This window comes from Acanthochromis polyacanthus, chromosome 21, assembly GCF_021347895.1.
Source record: "Acanthochromis polyacanthus isolate Apoly-LR-REF ecotype Palm Island chromosome 21, KAUST_Apoly_ChrSc, whole genome shotgun sequence".
NCBI classification, from domain to species: Eukaryota; Metazoa; Chordata; class Actinopteri; family Pomacentridae; genus Acanthochromis; species Acanthochromis polyacanthus.
The window spans coordinates 3,300,675-3,319,396 of NC_067133.1; the positions used below are offsets into that span (position 1 = coordinate 3,300,675).

Below are 18,722 nucleotides of genomic sequence, written 5' to 3' on the forward strand. Positions count from 1 at the left end.
CAGAAGTAATACTGGTATGACTAGACATTAACTCATGGCATAATTTCACCTTGTCCCCAAACTGTTCCTGACTAAACACCCGCAAAGGATGGGATGCAAAATATCAGCATTACCATCAGTGATAGGCAGATGATGCCTGTCAGGGTAAAAGTTTGGTTTTGGTTAAAAATGTTACATGAAAATAAATATATTCATCCATTCGTCATTATCTATACACCGCTTAATCCTCCTTAATTTGGGTTGTGGGGGGCTGGAGTCTATCCCAGCTGAAGTAGGGTGAAGGCTGGACAAGCCACTCACACCTACGGACAAGTTAGAATTGCCAGTTAACCTCAGCATGTCGTTGGACTGTGGAAGGAAGAACCCAGAGAAAACCCACCATGCACAGGGAGAACAAGCAGAAAGATCCTGGGGAAGCTGGGACGCAAACCGGGGATCTTCTAGCTGTGAGGCGACGGTGTTAACAACCTATCCACTGTGCAGCCTCTGAAAATAAATATGCCGTGTTTTATATGCAGGTTGCAGTAATTATATTATTTTGCCCAGTTAATGGGCTCCATGTACTTTGTGTCTGCACCTGTCAGTGAGCCATCATTGTTAATGTAGGAGTGATATTATTCTAATTCCTCTGCAGGAGAGACTTGATGTTCTCTACAGTTAAACTGAAAAAAACACTGGAATATACTGGTGTCAGTTATCAGCCAAAACTAGCGGGTAAATATCAATAAATCAGATAATAAAGTGCGTCTCTAATTCCCTGATGTGCGTTATTTTTCAGTGTTATAAGCAAACATGCTAAGCTACTAAACTAAAAAGACAAAGAAGATCTACTAAACATCAGCATGTTACTGTGAGTCTGTTAGAATGCTAACTGCATTAGTTACTGCTAATCACTGCTGTGTCCTGACAGAGCAGCCGTAGCATGTCTGTAGACCCTTAGGTCAATACCCAAGCAATAAATTATGCAATATACGGATGTTTAACAAACACAGAACCTTGAGACTGTTATTTATAGTGATTTACGGCTGTATAGTTGACTCTGATTGTAGTTTTGTTGACTTTGATGTGAGCATAATAATCTAGCTCCATCAGTGACTCATCATGGTGACATTTGTGGCAGAGCTGCAGGTAGACTGATTCACCGTCAGAAGTAATCAGTCAACGATTACATGAGCCAAAGATGACTCAGACAGAGCCACAAGTTTGAAATAGATTGCTCCGGTGTCTGATTCACTGATGCTGAGGGATGTTTTCCTGAAGTTGTTTGATTGGGGAAGTTTTCTTGTGTAAGAGCCGCTGAGTCGCTGTCAGCTGTAGTTGCTTTCAGTTTGATTTAAATTATATGGTGAAACACAGCGGGTATAAAGTGAAAGAATAAGGAAATTGCGTTTTCACATTTTTAAATGGATTGCATGAGCTGTCCTTTGTGCTCATAATTGATTGCTTTAATGACTCTGCTGTCAACAATGTGAAAATTTGAGCTGACATTCAACCACCAGGGGTTTCCTCTTAGGCAGCGGCTGTAGTGGATGTTGTGCTGAGTCTCTCAGAGTGGCTTTATTCTCTCCTGCTGATCAGGGATTAAACCGGCTTCTATTACAGAAGAGACTCTCGCTATGGCCCACCTGAGCTCAGGCAGACAGATGGAAATAATGCTGGAGTCTCAGCCTTTTTAATGCCTCCTACACGTCTACAGTGGTGCTCAACCCAGGAGAAAACATTCTGAAAATCCTGGCATGTGTTACAAATGCACTGGTGGTGGTGGGATGGTGGTGGGGTGTTGGTGGTGGTGGGGGGGGGGTGCGGGGATTATTTCAAGATACTTTCAAACATTTCCCTTCAAAAATACTCTTCTCAGCTGCTAAAACAACAAAATGAGACAGCAAAGTCACAGTCAGAAGAGAGAGAAGAAGAAGGGAATGAGTGATTAAGATGATGAATGCGACAGAGGAGGAAAAGAAGGACGTTGTGCAAGAGGTGAAAGGAGGAGAGGCTGAGATAGAGCGCAGGGCCCTGGGGTGGTATCAGTGTCTGCCCTTCCATTAGGGACCGACTCACTAAGGTTACGTGAGCATGCAAGACATGCATACTAGCTTTGTAGCTCTCTTCACTCACTCCTTTCTTTTGTTTATCTTTCACTTATTTTTTTCATCCTCCTATTTATTCATACTGTGTCTTTTCTGCACATGAAGACTGAAAGATGTGAGCATAATAACAACTGAATTTTCATTTATTTATGTGTACCCATGTGTGTTTGTGTGCCTGCATGGATGTCTTGGTGAAGAACTTGCGACAGAAGGCATTTTGGGAAACTGAGGACATTTTGGCCGTACATCCTTCTTTGTCACATCTTTTGGTGTGCTTGAGGGCTCAGGCTTTAATTAGAATTACGTTTAGGTTAGGCTTAAGCATAGTTGTAATGTTTTAGGTTAAGGTAAAGGTCTTGGGACAGTAACAGGGCCAGATCATTTTTATAGGAGTGGTCAGGCTGACACCATTACTCACACTGGGGTTGCACAGAAACTGATATTTTTCTGCATGCTAAATCATGATTCACCAAATAATCAACCTAATTTTTGATCTATTACATTTGCTTGTGCAGGTACGACATCATGTAGAAATACACCACACAAAATAATCTCAGTAAATTATATACAAATCTGGAATGATTGTTTCAATTATACTTTTCAAGCTGTTGACATTACAGGTTGAATTGCATTAAGCCTGGTAATTGGCTTCACTAATGGTTGTTTAGGTGGCCACTCTCCGGTTCCACTCCTGGCTAGAGAACATATGTTAGCATTAGAAAGCCATAAAAACGTCTCAGTGTACGTGTTTGTGTGTTTGTTACTCATGCTGTAAGGGAACCTAAATCTGTAGACGCGATCGCACTGTGGGGACTTGACTTCCATATGGGGACAAAAATATAGGCACAAGTTGTGGTAAAGGTTAGATTAGGTTAGGGAAAGATTACAGTTAAACAAATAGTAATTATGGTGGGGGTAAATCTCCAAGAAATCAATGTAAGTCAGTGTAGTGTGCATGTGTTTTCTCTAACTGACCGCTGAGCTGCTCAAACCCTCCCCAGACAGCAATTAACCAGTTGCATTAACAGAATCTAGACAGAGTAGCTCCATCAAGATTTGTATTCCTCCAGCTACTGAGGCCAGTGGGCATGGGCATAAAATGGTAATGTATATGAAGAATTCAGAAGCATGCGCGTATTGCTTTGTTAGTTGTTTCTCTATTTCATTTCAGCCAGCAAAAGAGTCGAATAGCCTAGTTTTGTTTACCATTGCCAATCACGGATAAACTGTTTTAAAGTTACTTAGACAATGAATTCACCTTTTCCTTTTTTTGTCACAAATCTGGCACTATTTTTTGTTGCATTATATGACATGTACGGATACCGAATTGCGTGACATAAATATGTAGCGGGCAGCGGAAATTGATGGGATTCAGAAACACCCCCATAATTTAATCAATTGTTCCTTGTATCATTTCCGACAGATAAGTTCTGAGTCCACAGCGGTGGATTTGTAGTAGGATCGCAATCATTTGATCATCAGCAGGCAGCTGATGTAGCATTCACTTGTTGTCATAGTTACAGTGATGCATGCCGCTATCTCAAAATGATACAGAAATCTTTAACAAATCTGTGAATCCAGACTACAAACCGTACCACTGTCAAAATCAAATCAGTTGGTCCTCATGTCTTTTCTGCCCTTCCCTGAAAATTTCATTCAAATCCGTTAGTCCATTTTTGAGTAATGTTGCGCACAGACAGACAGACAGATGGACAAACGTATGCGGATCGTCACATAACTCCGCCATTTCTCGGTGAGTAATAAAATAAGTATCATGTATAATATTGTTGTATTATTATTCCTCTGACAGGAGTAGCAACCAGAGTTTGGGGAGCAGAGTCTAGTGAAAGGTCAGTGGGTGAGATGTTGAATCTGACTGTGGGGTGTGAGTCGAATATGGATGCAAAAATTAATGATAAGAAATATTTTGTGTGTGTGTCCCTCAGGCGCTGTGGTTCAGGTGCAGTTCACGGGAGGGCAGAGAGCGCAAACATAGAAATATAATCACAGCCAATCATGCGCCTGCATGCTATGCAGCTGTCATCAGTAGAACAAGTGGAGTGCACTTAACAAAGCCACATCTTCTGTTCATAAACACTCTTCTGTAACTAAATAATCCATTACGCTTCACTTAACCAATTATGTGCAAACCAAAGGTCAGTGGAAGTCGAGGCACCTGGGTCGGACTGTAGAGTCTGTCCTGCTAAGTGCTGCTGCTTCCCTTATAGTGTAGGTGTTCCATCCCCAATTAACTCTGCTTTCAGTAAAGGGCATTGTCTTTCCTTCCCTGTTAGAGTAATGGAACTCCGACGCTTTTTGATCCTTCTTGTCCTCCGCTGTCACCACTGTCAGGACTGCTCTTACACGAGGAAAACACTTTTCAGGACACGGGCTTCTGGAGGGCGCTAAATTTGCTCATGCTTGATAGAGTCTTTGAGGGGCTTTGAAGTCCTGTCAGGGATGTTTGGGATCCCAGAGAGCCGAGGAAATGGGGATGGAAGAAGGCAAAAGAAAGGGTCATGGTGTCTGTTTGACTTTTCTCTTGGCTGTTGTGTATCAGGCCTGGCAGTGATTTTGACATTTAACACAATGCTCGGTGCAGTGCAGTGGAGATATAATGGAGCAGAGTGAGGACAGTGTCCTGCCTCAGGCCCTACCCATGACCATTTTAGCTTCTGTCCTTGTCTTTTACTGCTGTCCATGTGACTTCATGGACATTACTGTTGGGTTTAGAGATTTAGACATAGAAATTGCCATCAATACACTCTGTCTATATCCTGTGCATATCGCATTCTGTGTGTTGTCCTGAATTATGCCTGATGTCATGCTTTAGCGCTTGTGCAGACATTATTCAGATGATCAATGAATGGTTTAAACTACCAGCATTCCCTGCTTATCAAATCCCCTCCCCTCAAAACAGTGATTGTCCAGTTGTAATTCCAAAACCATAAATACAAGAGCTTAAAATGTAAGAACAGGGTCAGACAGTGTGTTTATGTGCTCTCGTGTACGATGCAGCACGATTGTTGCACAACCGGCTCAGAGGCTCCCCAGCACGGTAACTCAACTTTACTTCTCTGGTCAAGGACATGATGCTTTAGCTTCAGGCTTTTAGCAAAGTATCAGGTATGTAGCCCTCAAGCATGCATTAAAGATTCCTTTATAAGAGTTCCATTTTGAAATCAGAGTCAGACGTAATAAATTAGTTCTGAGTTTAAGAGAGACAAAAAGTCCAGCTCTAGTGCTATTGTGTACTCTGTTAATAGTTGCAGTATAAAACTTTTGTTTTCTCTCACGTGTATTTATATTATGAGAACATCTCCCAGATGTTACAATATCAGCATCATGCTTTTGTGTGTGTGCTGCCAGTTCACAGCACAACAAGCACATGTTAGTTCTTTCCTTTTCAGTGCCCTTTTATACTGTGTTCTTTTGTAAGACCCTGTCATTTAGTTTGATGCTTGTGTGCTACACTGCTGGTTTTCTGTTTATGATTTACTCCTCTTAGAGCGACTCCACCCTTAAATGCAAAGAGAACCAGTTTATTTTTTTTTAGGATCACATACTGTTGATCGTTATAGTTCATGATTTTTATACCGGCTACTGCTAAAGATAGTTTGACCAATTTAAAAATGTGTTTATTTATTTTAGCAACTTAAGCAAAATTTAGTTCTGTCAGTTCTGAATGTATTATACTTTAAAGCAACCCGGAAAATGCGTTTTTAAAAAAACAAACAAACAGGTAAAGTTAGATTAGGGTGTGGGATGAGGAGTTCCGTGACAGGAACATCTACACAAATCTATCTGGTCTTACATGTGCACATTTTATGCATACACTGCCAGTAAGAAGTTTGAACACACCTTCTCATTCAATGCTTTTTATTTATTTGTATTATTTCCTTCATTGTAGATTAATATTGAAGATTAACACATTTTTGTTTTTGACATAATTTCATATGTATTCTTTTATAGTTTTGATGTCTTCAGTAGATAATAGTTAAATAAAAACCCTTGAATGAGAAGGTGTGTCCAAACATTTGACTGCTAGCGCTAATTATACATATATAAGCACACACACACACACTTACCCCCCCCCCCCCCCCCCCGAACAGTGAACTTGAGTGACTTCTTTAATGAGCCGTCTTTCTTTCCCTTCTATTCTTCTCCTTGGTCCCTGGCTGGTGTTATTAAGATCTCCTTGCCTCGTGCTGCGTAGCAACAAGCCATCACGTGACCATGTCCCCCCCCCTCCACCACGTTCCCCCAGGGTTGTTAGACGCCAGCTAAATTTCCTTTGGCTTTTGTTCCAGGAATAAATTGCTTTTCTTTTTATGTCTTTGTAAAACTTAACAACAGTAAAAAAAAAAAAAAAAAATCAGAACTGAGACTTTTATTAGGACTGTGAAATTACAACCACTTAATATTTGGTGTTTTGTTTTTCTGTATTCCTTTCTTCTTTCTTCCCTGAATTGTCCCTGTAATATTTTCCAACAACAAATCAGTTGGTGGATTAATGTCCTCGTGGTATAAAGGTAAACAACTCCCCAACTCCTCATCAGCAGTGTTTTCCTCCACCTCTCTGTTCCCTCTCTTTGAACCTTCACTTTCTCTTTCCTAACTGTCTCCGTGTTTCACTCCAATCCCTGCGCCTCCATGCCTCAGATCTGCCTCTATTTGACTTTGTACATCACAGCTACATTTGTGGAGTCTCATATGAATGGCTGCTTTGGTTTGATCAATATTAATGGTCCCCCTGCTGTTAAGTAGAGGGAGGAGTGTGAACATCCAGAGGATGAAGGCTCCTGTTTGTCTGGCTTTGTTAGAGCCATGCGTTTTTCCCATCTGTGTCATCTGCTCACAGTGAAGGATATTTCCCCACGTGCTCTATTTATGCATCCTGTCATATCTGTGCAGTGTGCATACATGAAGCCTGTGTGTGTGTGTGTGTGTGTGTGTGTGTGTGTGTGTGTGTGTGTGTGTGTGTGTGTGTGTGTGTGTGTGTGTGTGTGTGTGTGTGTGTGTGTGTAATGGGGGAAAAAATCTGGGTCATATGTACCTTGTGTGTGGGAGATGAGCACCACTGGGAACCCTTTCAACCTTTCCTGCATGTCTAATTCCTGTTTTTCTTATTTTTTCGACTGCGTTTGTGCAGTCATCCCTTTTTCCCTTGGCGTTTACTTTCCCTTATTTTGCTTTAATGTCATGCTTGTCCCAACTAACACCCCTATCTCTCTGTACATCTTCTATCCTCGATGCATCATCCTTTCCTGCATCCCTCTCTCCAGCCGTTGGCCAGTGCAACCCAGATTTACTGAGTGCATCTCTCTCTCTCCTCCCACCCCTCTCTTGATCTTGACTGACCATCCAGTGGAAAACAAGCCCCAGGCTTCACTCTGAAATTTGGATTCTCCATCAGCAGCAACACTGAAGACTTGCTGGATGGGTAGTAAATACACACCAGTAAATGTCGACACACACAGCACTAAATACTGGGGAAACTCAAGGCTGAACGCTGTGTGTTTTTGTGTGTTTACAACCAGCCTCCAGTGATTTCCTACAGCACTGAGAATCCATTAACCAAGAATAGTCCCACTGCTGAGTTTGCTCTTGTATTAGTTTCTCTGTTTTCCTTTATTCTCCGAAGGCACAATTACTGAAGTCATGAAAGACTGAAACTATGTTGAACTGTACACACAGATATACAGTGACTTACTGAGATGATTGGATCAGCTTTTGGCTGTGGTGTGAGCTAAATTATCGCAATTCCAGAGAGAAAAAAAGCTTTAACGTGACTGTCAGGAAATAATGAACACGGGTTTGAAAAGTGTGAAATGGCATATTAGCAGTTATCTGACTTGCACTTTAAATCCATCCTATTGGCATATGTGATCAATATCCATAAGGCTAGTTATAGATCTGATTGATCAGGACATCCTGTGTGCGGTTAAAGTCATGAAAACAGACAGATGCGATAGTGCTTGCTCTGTTTTTTAAAAACCTATTGAATTACTTTAGATGGGAATTTGGAATCGAAATGTGTACATACTGAGTGGCACAATCAGTGGTATCAGGGAATGAGCAGGAAGGCGTCTGAAACGTTGAGTCTGATTGGATAGTAGCGACACTCCAGCACGCTTTCACCTCTCAGCTAGTTATCTAAAAGACTTTGCAGTGCAGGAAGGATGTGAACAAATATAAATACATTATTCGCATATGAACCGATAATGTATTCTGAACAGGTACCGCTAACTCACTGAAGTGGAGAAAGAATCTGTGATGTCTGAAAGTTCAGTAGAATAGAACACGAACAGGAGCAGCTAGAAGAAGCATGGTCAAAAACAGGCACTGGCAGTTTCTGCTCACTAGTTTTCATCAGATTAGTTATAGCGTAGAAGTAAAAGTTGAATAAGTGTTGTTTTTACTTAATGATGTAAGACTGAAAACCAACATTTTACACAACCTCATTATAGATGGATTTGTTTAGCTAATTAGAAGGTGGTTGTTATTAAATTTGTATGGTTATTTAGTTGACATTTTAATGATATTCAGTCATTTTTTGTTAGTAAGTGATTGTTTCCTTAATAAATAAATATGGTATAGGAAAAACGGGATCAAAACGAACATAAAAACTTTTTCTTTTTTTTTTCACTTTTAATAAAAATGTATGCAAGATGCATCCCATGGACTTCAAAATCATATACTGACCCATAAAATATCTAAAAATAATCTTGGTACAGATAGTTCCTTTGTGTTCCTCTCCCACAATACAGTACAAAAACTGTAAGATCCCCTAATTGACAGTTTGTCAAGGCAGCCTAATGCTGAGGAGTATTTAGAGGCGGTCGGTGTTAATGCGACCACAAGCTGTGCGTGTCCATCTGCTTTCATGGGAACAGCTTGTGGATTGAAGAAAAGAGATTTGCCCAAGTGAAGCTGCAGGGTGTGGATGTTTGAAGTTAAAATTCTTCTTTCTGCCTCGCATGACCTGGATATTTTTAAATAAGTTAATTAAATTTCATTGATATTCTTGTTGAATATGGAATTGCTCTAGAGATCAAAAGCTAATGAGTTGCTGAATAAATTATTAACAACAAGATCTGATGAGGAAAGCTGTATAACATTAACATAACAATGGCACATCCATAAAAAAGTGCATCTCCTTTCTCTCCTTGGATTCAGCCTCTGTGCCGTCTTGGACTCGCTGTGTGGATTTCGTCTCAGTGAGCTCGTATCTCTACCCTGCAAGGGTCTGTGAAGGTGTGTGTGTGTTTGTGTGTGTGTTTGTGTGTAGAAATGGCCTGTCCCGCTCACATGTGACCCCATGTGACGGGGCTGAGAGAGAACAGAGGGGAAACCAGCCATTCTCTTCACCCGACAGCAGAGATGATTCGGTGCCGTTTGCATATTGTTTACTCTCTCCTCTTTGTCCCCAGTTGTATTTATTTGCATTTATTTCTGCCTCTCATATCGACCTGCACGATGTGAGGCACGTGCTCGAAAATCCTTTGCAATAAATTACACCACTGCGGTGTGATTCTGAGAAAAATAAATAGATCTCATAAATGCAAAAAGCTTGCTCAGTTCACTGCTTAATGGTGTGTGAGTTGGATGCTGTAATATCATGTGCAGTATGAATGTGTGTGGCGTCCACAGGCAGATTTGCAGTGACTCAGTGTGGTAATGGCGGCGTTTAAGTGGCCCAAACATAATTAACCGAGGTCATGGAAAAGTGAGATTTTTCGGCAATATCTTCTTTTCTGTTAACCGTCTTTTTTTTCACCTCTCCCTCGCTCGTCCCTCCTCCAACTTCTCCACTCTCTCACTTGTTCTAACCTCCCTCCTCTCCTCATCCCTTATCTCGGCTGAGAGGAGCCAGACAGGGATGGATGACTGAGGAAATGGAATTCTCTATCACAGTTGTGCTCCCTGCAGTGAGCCACGCATCTGCACATGTCGGCCTTTTACTGCACTTACACATGCAGCTCTGCATATATATTTAAGCACAGAGACTCACATACAGTAGCGTAACACAGCTCTCCTGTGACATGTTTACGTTTATCCCTCTCTTTTTCTTGACAGTTGTCGTACAAGCAACAGGAAGAGTCTGATCCTGACCACCACGTCTCCCACGCTGCCTCGTCCACACTCCCCCCTGCCTCTCCCCGGACACCTCGGTACGTACGACGACACAGCCTCAGCCATGAGATTTCACAATCTGTACAATCTCACAATATGTCAGACTTGTTGTTGTTTACTTTTTGCATTTCTTGGATGTCTTGCAGTGCTCTGTATTGTAATCCTCTGAGCTCCAGGCAGTTTCTGGGTGTTTTTTTCTGTTCCTGTCACATCTTGTTTCATTTTTCACTGCAATATCCTGCACAGTCCTGTCTGGAAGTAGACACAACAAAAAAGATATTCTGTGCAGCATGACACAGCGCTTGAATTTTATTTCATTGTTGTTTTCATATACTACTTTTGTTTTTGTGGAAAAGAAAAGCTTTCTCAGATGTCTTAATATTGGTACTAAAACTTATATGTCTTAAGTGTGCCATAAATCACAAAAAAAGATAAAACTTATTCAACAAAAAAAGGACAAAACCTGGAATGAACATGTACAGTATTTGTTCCTATCCCCACAAATGCTGTCAATGGAAAAAAAAAAAGTGGCAACTCTAATTACAATAGATTTTTAACTATTTACACTGCCTGCAGTTCAACCAAAAGCCTCTAAATTTTTGTCACGTTACTGCTGATCACTGCTGAGTGACTAAAGGCGTCTTGGTTGAACCTGTTTTTCGTACATTTTTACCTGAGATTTAAATGTCGTGATTTTAAGCTTTGATTTGAATCTTTTTTTCCCCCAGTGGAACTCTAAATCACGTGATTTGTTCATGAACTAAAGGAGAATCCAATGATTCTGTTTTTACAGTTTGTGGTTCTGATAAATGGTCTAAATTTGGGGATTTTTAAAAATATAACATGCCTTTCAGACTCGCTGGCAGGTTTTGGAGTTCAGAAGATTAAAACAAAACTGTTGTCTTGGTTTTGGAATTTATGGAAGTGTGAGCCATCTTTTTCCAAACTCTCCAAAAAAAAAAAAAAAAAAGGCATATGCTTCTGGGCCTTCACGTTTGTTGTGAAAGTTCAGCAAGGTCAAGAGAGAATAAGGAGGCAGACACACTGGAGACTCAGATAACTTTGGTTGCGAGTCAAGTTTACTGATATCAGGAGAAACGACACCAACAGAGCAGCAGTACATGCGAGCAATACCAGCAACAGCTTTGAGGATTCTCTCTGATCTTAGGGTATATATTGTAGTTGGAAGAAGGTCAGATTTAGATTACAGACCAATCTGGAGACAACTAGTCTGCTTAGTGAGAACAGACAAAATCTAATCTTGACCAGAGCAGAGAATCTTCGCTTGTCTTTTGCTTGTCAGATGGCCATTGTGATCTTAGAAAGGGGAAAGAGTTAGCCTAGCCGCGCTAGACAACCCCCGGCAACGAATTTAATTCTCTGCCAGGGTGGGTCTAGTTACCCTCCATAAGGCTCGAGGCTGGATTCTCCTAAAACTGGCCGGGCAAATTACCATGAAGTGTAGAGTCAGAAGGTGGGCGTAACTAAGTGACGACAGAGGCGCGACGATTCTGAGAGAAACAACCAGCGCACAATAAACAGTTATCTTTCGACTCGGCTTTGGCCACAGCCCTTAAAGATTTGAAGCCAAAATTCAACTTGAAAGATAAACAAAGGACGGCACTGAAGTGTTTCATTGAGAAGAAAGACGTATTTGGACTTATGCCGACGGGATATGGCAAATCCTTAATATACCAGTTGACTCTGCTGGTTGGGAAGCTAATGGGACTTAGCCACAATCCGCCGGCGCTCTAGGAACTACGTCAGCCTATTCGTTGCGCTGATTGGTTGTATACCTACCCAATTGCTGCAGAGTGATTTGAAAGACAACCTTTTAGCCCGCCTCCCTCCCTGTCGAGCGGCCCTAGACCCTTGTGCCTTCAGAACATGGGTCTAGCGCGGCTAGGCTAGGAAAGAGTCATTTTTCCTTCACAATGTTCCAGTTTGATCTTATAATCCCATTTAACTGGAATAGACTATAATCCAGTTAGTGAAAAGAATATGATAATATGTGATTCATTCCTATTTACTTTCTTGGACAGTGGGAATAGTGATACCCCTCTCATGTCTGTATGTAAATATTAAGTTAGATGCAGCAGCTGATTAGCTCGGCTTAGCATGGAGATTTCAAACGGAGATACAACAAGCTGGCTCTGTTCAAAAGTAATAAACTCCACTTTCCAGCACCTCCAAAGCTCCACGATTAAGGCATTATATCATGTTTGTTTGAGCTGTATAAAACTCCAAATGTGACAATGACATGTTGTGGTGTTACAGGGGATTACGTGGCAGATTGTTTCGTGATCATTACCATGAGGTTTCCAGGCAACTAGAAAAAATTCCAGGAAATTACTGCCCTCAGCAAAGAAACAGTCTGTATATAACTCCCTGTAAACGGCAATATGTAATATTTGCACTTCAGTTTTGTAGACTTGTTACTTCCCCATGTGTTACCGTAAGCTGAGCTAAATATATGCTGAATGTAGCTTCATGTACATACAGGAATAACACTGGTTTTAACCCTCTCGGCGTATATTTCTAACAATGTCAAACTATTTGTTTAGTTAGATGAATACTGAAAGAGATCCTGCAGACAGAGCCACATCTTCAGCTGGACATTTGACCTGGTTTTGGTTGTAATCACCAGCAGTGTGTACCCTACAGGGGAGCCAGGAGGAGCTCGTACCTCTGAATAAGATATGAGCTCCTCTGAAAATCGAGGGGTCTCTCAAGAATCGACAGCATGCAGTTTCTTCCCCCATGCGTGTCGCTTTTTCTTTCATCATCATAGTTCATGCATCAAGCTGGAATTTCTGTGTGATTCATGTGTGAATGTAATTAACCATCAATGGGTTTTTTGACATTATCATCAAAGCAGGGTGGCATATTATCACAAACTTCACTCACTTTAATTCTACTTTCAAAAGATACGCAAATCTTCTTGATGCCAGCTGCCAGAGGAACAAAACTAATCATCTGTGGGTCTGAATGCAGAGAGCAAATCCACACAGTCACATTCAGAATCTTATGGTACTATATAAGATGATTATAAAAATATAATCTATAAAAACCCTTATGCAGTAACATTTGGTTTTGACCCACATTTGTCCACATGCTTTTAGCCGTGTATTGTCGCTGCTGTTATTCTATTGTTGTAGTAACTGCAACCGTTCTGAAGCACAAAAACCCACTGGCAGTTTTGAAAGTCATGTTTTCTCTTAACAAATCTCCAAAATTCACCAATTACCAACAAAAAAACTGTAAAAACCAAGACGTTCAAATGGTTTTTCAACTAATCGTATGTGATGTGGCGCCTTAATCGGATGTTCCATGAGGAAAAATAACCAAAAATAAGCTTAAAAGTGTGATATTTCACCAAAGAAAAAGACATAAGTGACTCAGCTGAAACTGAAACATGATGAACTTCAATCACTTTACCTCAAAGATCAGACAAAAACAAACTTTCTATTGATCATAAGACCAAACAAAAGAACAAATTTAACCCTCTTCAGTTGCCAAAAGCACTCAGCAGCAACTACTTTTAATCTCTTTTCTTATTATTTGTACTCTTTTCAATAGGAATAATTATAAATAATTGCTATAAAGCACTTTCTGAATGTTGTCCCTCTTCTGAAAAAGTGAAAAAAGTGCTATAATTTGATGTCACCCACTTTCAGACGCTCAAAACTGTGGAGCCTGATAAAAGAAAAAGGATTGTGCATATTCTGCTAAGGACGTCTACTTGAATTTGTTGTTTTGATTGATTTGCCTGTTAAAAAGTCAGATTTCTCAGTTCATGAATCAAAACACTTCTGCTCACAGCACAGGGCAGCACAAATATAAATCTTAGGCTACAACAGTCTGAAAATCAATGACAGGCCCTTATGGTTTGGAAAACAACCTTAATCAATTTCACACCATTTTCCACCCCAAAGCTTTACCCATTTATTATGAAAAGTCACAATGTCATATTGAACCACAGGGTCTGTCTTTAGTACTGCCCCTCACATGGTTATTTGAGCCTTTATTACCATGTTTTAACACTTCTCCTAAGCCTGTTTCTGATCGTTTTTACCTCTCTTGTCTCACCAGGAAGCAGCCCTCTGGACAGCCCACGAAACTTCTCTCCCAGCAACCCGGCGCACTTCTCGTTCGCCTCCTCCAGAAGGTGTCTGCTTTAAACTTATACTGTTTACTCAGTGTTGTGTTGGTGCCAGAGATGTGAGAGGGACAGAAGTGAGACGCACAGAAGTCATGCCGGTGTGAGACAAAAGGGAGGACAAGTGAGCATCAGAGAAGAAGAGGTGTGGATCTGTTGTGTAGAGAGGTCTGGCACATCCTGGGGAGCCTCGCAACAACAGCCTGGTAGCAAGCTGACTCATGTGTGACAGGGCCAGGCCGTTACACTCACAGCACCTCTGTGTTTATTCACACTGCTGTAGCAAGGGAGCAGGAGGGATGTGCGTGTACACTGGTGTGCATCTGTTTCTACCTGAAGCTTTTAAAGTAGAAAGTTGGGTTAGAGATATGTTTTGCTGCATTCACTACACACCGATCAGCCACAACATCATGACCACTGACAGGTGAAGGGAATAACACCGATCATTTTGTTAGAATGCAGCGTCCTGCTGGGAAACCTTGAGTCCTGACATTCATGTGGATGTTTGACATGTACCACTCACCTAAACATTGCAGATCAAGCAACTAGGGCTAGACCAGAATATTCAAATTTTCATATTCAGATTCAGAAAAATGTATTTGTCCCCTGGGGAGCAATAAGAAGGCACGTAGAGCAGGCAGTGCAACAATGACGTAAGAAAGAAATAGGGATAAATATGTGGGTAATATAATAATAAAAATAAAAAGACTCCATAAAGTTCCTGTCAGTGCATGCATAAGGATGGATCCACATCTCCGCTAAAATACAGTCTTTGGTCGACATTCCACCAACTCCTGAGGCTCTAAAACCAGCAGAATCCGATGTGTCAAAGCCTGACCAGACAAGATTCCATCCTGTGTCCATGCCCCACGGGGTCAGAGGAGTTTTAACAGCATAAAGGAGACCAACACAATATCAGGCAGGCGGTCATAATGCCTGATCGGTGTAAAGCAAGTATTCAGCCTCCTTTGGAAATTTTCTCCTTGTATTGCTTTTTAACATTGAATCTTGATCATTTTCATTTGGCTTTTTTGACAAGAAATTACCCCCCAAAAAAGATTCTTTCATGTCAAAGTTAAAGGGATTCTCACAAAGTTAAAATATAAAATAAGGGATTGCATAAGTGTCCACCTTATAAATGGCTCACCCTGTTCAACACAGGTGCAGCAAATTGATGCTCACACCATTAGTGAAATAGGAATTGTCCGAGTGCAGTGAATGTGTCTCAAGTGACTAGACATTACTTCCAGTGAGTGAAAATCTCAATGCGACAGGACGCAATAGTATAGTAGACAATAATGTACCGCCAGTTCTTTAACAGCACTTTGAAGAAGCCTCATTACCTGTTTCAACCTCACACCAACTCTATGCACAAACTCAGGCCCCAAAAAAGAACATGACCGGCCTCCTCCGAGCTGTGACCTTAATCCCATCCAACACCTCAGTTATGAACTGGAACGCTGACTTCACTAATACTCTTGTTCCTAAACGGGAGAAAATCCATGCAGTTCATTGCGAAATTTTACAGCGGTATATAAGATTATTATATATATTTTTATATAAGAGGATTAATGCAATCACATTTGGTTTTAAAGCTCAAGTGTTCACATATTTCTGTATTTTTTCATGGAATCATTTTGCATTGGACCCTGCACACTACAGTCTGTTATATGACAGTATATGTTTTTGGTAGTAAGAACTTGTTTTTAAATTGTTTCCCCTTGGAGTGTTAATACTTTGAATCCCTAAACCAGTCAGTATCTTAGAAAAGCATGTAATCTTTGAAAGAAAATCCCGAAATAAAACCATTTTTCAAAGCCAGAAAAGGGCAAAAACTGACACAGTTTTCAACCTTTCTGTGGTCCTTGAACTAATCATGAGTGATGCATCGTTCCATCATTAAAAATAAGTTTAAATCATGTTACTCTGCAATAAAACCTATGCATTTGGGGCTCTTCTTTGCAACTGGGTAGCCTCGAGTGACTCAGTTAGAGCCAACATGATTCAATTCTCAGCTGAACTGCAGGCTGTGTAAACAGAGCAGACATAAGAAAGGTTACACTGAGAGGAAAATAAAACACTTATGGTCAGTAACATAAATGTAGCATGGCTCAGAAACAGTACACAGGGGAACAGGTTGTCAGAAATTTGTTGGTAGAGACATTCAATGAAACATCTTTCTAGAGTTGATATTCAGCATAGAGTTAAGAGTGCAGAGTCTGTAGAGGCTGTAAAAATGTCCATAGCAACCTTCATTTTTGATGAAGATGTGTGCATTAACAAGTGGAAGATTTCATTCTTATGTGTTCTAAAGGCAGAAATGCACGTGCAGAAGGCCAATTAAACTGTTCTTCAGCTCTTTTTCTCTTCAGTCAGTGTTGTGAGCAGAAGCTCTGGCAGCCTGATGCTCCTGTAAATCCTCTGTCCTCATTTATCAAATCCGTCTGCCTGCCTGTCACTGTGCGATTGAGGCCTACAGAAGCATGCTGAATGAGTCCTCTGTGCTCCCCTCTCTAAGGAAGGCTCCAGGGACAACCTGGACGTATTATAAGTCATTGGTCTGCTGAGTGAGTTTTTCTTTTCTGTGCAGCTGAAACTGAAATATGTCCCTGTAGTGTGTGAAATAGGGTCAAGGTTTTGTGTCACTGTCCCATGCAACAAAAGAACATTCAAAACAGCTTATATGGGATTGGCTTTATGGCTAAATTTATGCACCGCACTGAGCTTTAAATAATGTGATATTTGTGTTCTCTGCAGGGCGGATGGACGACGATGGTCTTTAGCATCTTTGCCTTCCTCTGGGTATGGAACCAACACTCCCAGCTCAACGGTAAATACCTTCACTTCTTTTCCATTCTAATCCATTATGCATAACTCAGAGCTTTCTAACTAGGACTGCGAGTGCCCGAGGGTGTACTTTTGTAGTTCGGTGTATGTGGAAAGTTTGATTTAAATAACACACCAAGTTTATTTAGCATACCTAGCTGAAAGTAATGCAGTCGAATACAAAACTTTTGGGTCATTCCACTTCAATTCACCAATTAAATTAAATAAACTAACACTTTTTATTCAGTTAGTTGAAGCACGATGAGTTGGAAAAAACACAGTTTTTCTTTTGGTCCAGTAACAATGCTCAATGTGACTTTGCAAATTAGCTTTGGCTATAAATGTCATAGTGTTATACATGTTTATTGTATACACTGGTCCCTATTAAATAAACAATAAATAAATAAATAAATGTTTGGTCAAATATTGGCCATGAATGCAAAAACGTTATTTCAGTGTCTGTTTTCTCATAAAGTGTGCCTCTCACTTCCACCATACTCTATATTTTGAAAGCTCCTATTGATGCTAACTACAGGAATAAAAATCTGACTCTTAGGGTCAAAAATAATAACATAATATGTTGGAATACGAGCTGTACAGTGCTCAGTGATGAGCACTGTTGCCTTGCAGCTAGAAAATTGCGGGTTCGTGTCCCGGCCTTCCTGGGATCTTTCTGCATTGAGTTTGCATGTTCTCTCTGTGCATGCGTGGGTTTTCTCCGGGTTCTCCAGCTTCCTCCCGCAGTCCAAAAACATGCTGAGGTTTACTGGTGAATTGGTGATTCTAAATTATCCATAAGTGTGAATGTGGGTGTGATTGTCTCTTTATGTATCCTTGAGGTAGACTGGTGACCTGTCCAGGGTGTCTCCTGTCTTCACCCAAAGTCAGCTGGGATAGACTCCAGCCCCCCACGACCCTACTAAGGATTAAGTGTGTATAGATAATGGATGGATGGATGGATGTTGGAATATTGCAGTACACAGAAACATTTACATTTTTATACAAAATTTAACTGTCATGGAGCTGATCTGTATTATTCTATCAAAGCAGTTTTGCTATTGAATGCAATGTATACATATCAATGACTCTAGCCATATTATTTCTCAAGTTACGGCACTTCAAGCTCGGTGTGAAGAAAAGATGCAAAAATGGACATGACCCCACTCCTGTTTAAGATTTTTTTCTCTCAAAAATGGAGCTGGATATCTCAGTGACAAGAAAACAATGGTTCAAATCCCAGTCAGGGTGCAGTTGTCCAGTGAGGACCCTTGGACAAAGTTATTAGTGTTGCATCGCCTGCCTACCTTTCAGATGTTTGTCGCTTTGGATAAACACATCTGTAAAAACTAATGCTACCTAGGACTCCAAATTTTACACATGGTGAACTCAGTCAATATTCACCACTTTAAAATACAAAATCAGTCGAATTAAAGTTGATTGAATTGAAGCAGAATGACCCATATGCAAGAAATTGGTGCGATTTATTGCTATTGTATTGTATTGCAAAGTGCATT

General features: G+C 40.7%; 1 protein-coding gene across 3 annotated transcripts in view; it reads left to right on the plus strand.

Annotated features, from left to right (window-relative positions):
• Positions 1-18,722, plus strand: part of LOC110948905 (microtubule-associated serine/threonine-protein kinase 1-like) — a 57,894-nt gene that overhangs the window by 13,342 nt on the left and 25,830 nt on the right. For all 3 annotated transcript variants that reach the window (XM_022190665.2, XM_022190666.2, XM_051940901.1), the window contains 3 exons: positions 10,167-10,261; positions 14,316-14,391; positions 17,140-17,212. In XM_022190665.2, the coding sequence (XP_022046357.1) occupies positions 10,167-10,261; positions 14,316-14,391; positions 17,140-17,212 (244 nt within the window). The remainder of the gene's footprint in view (positions 1-10,166; positions 10,262-14,315; positions 14,392-17,139; positions 17,213-18,722) is intronic.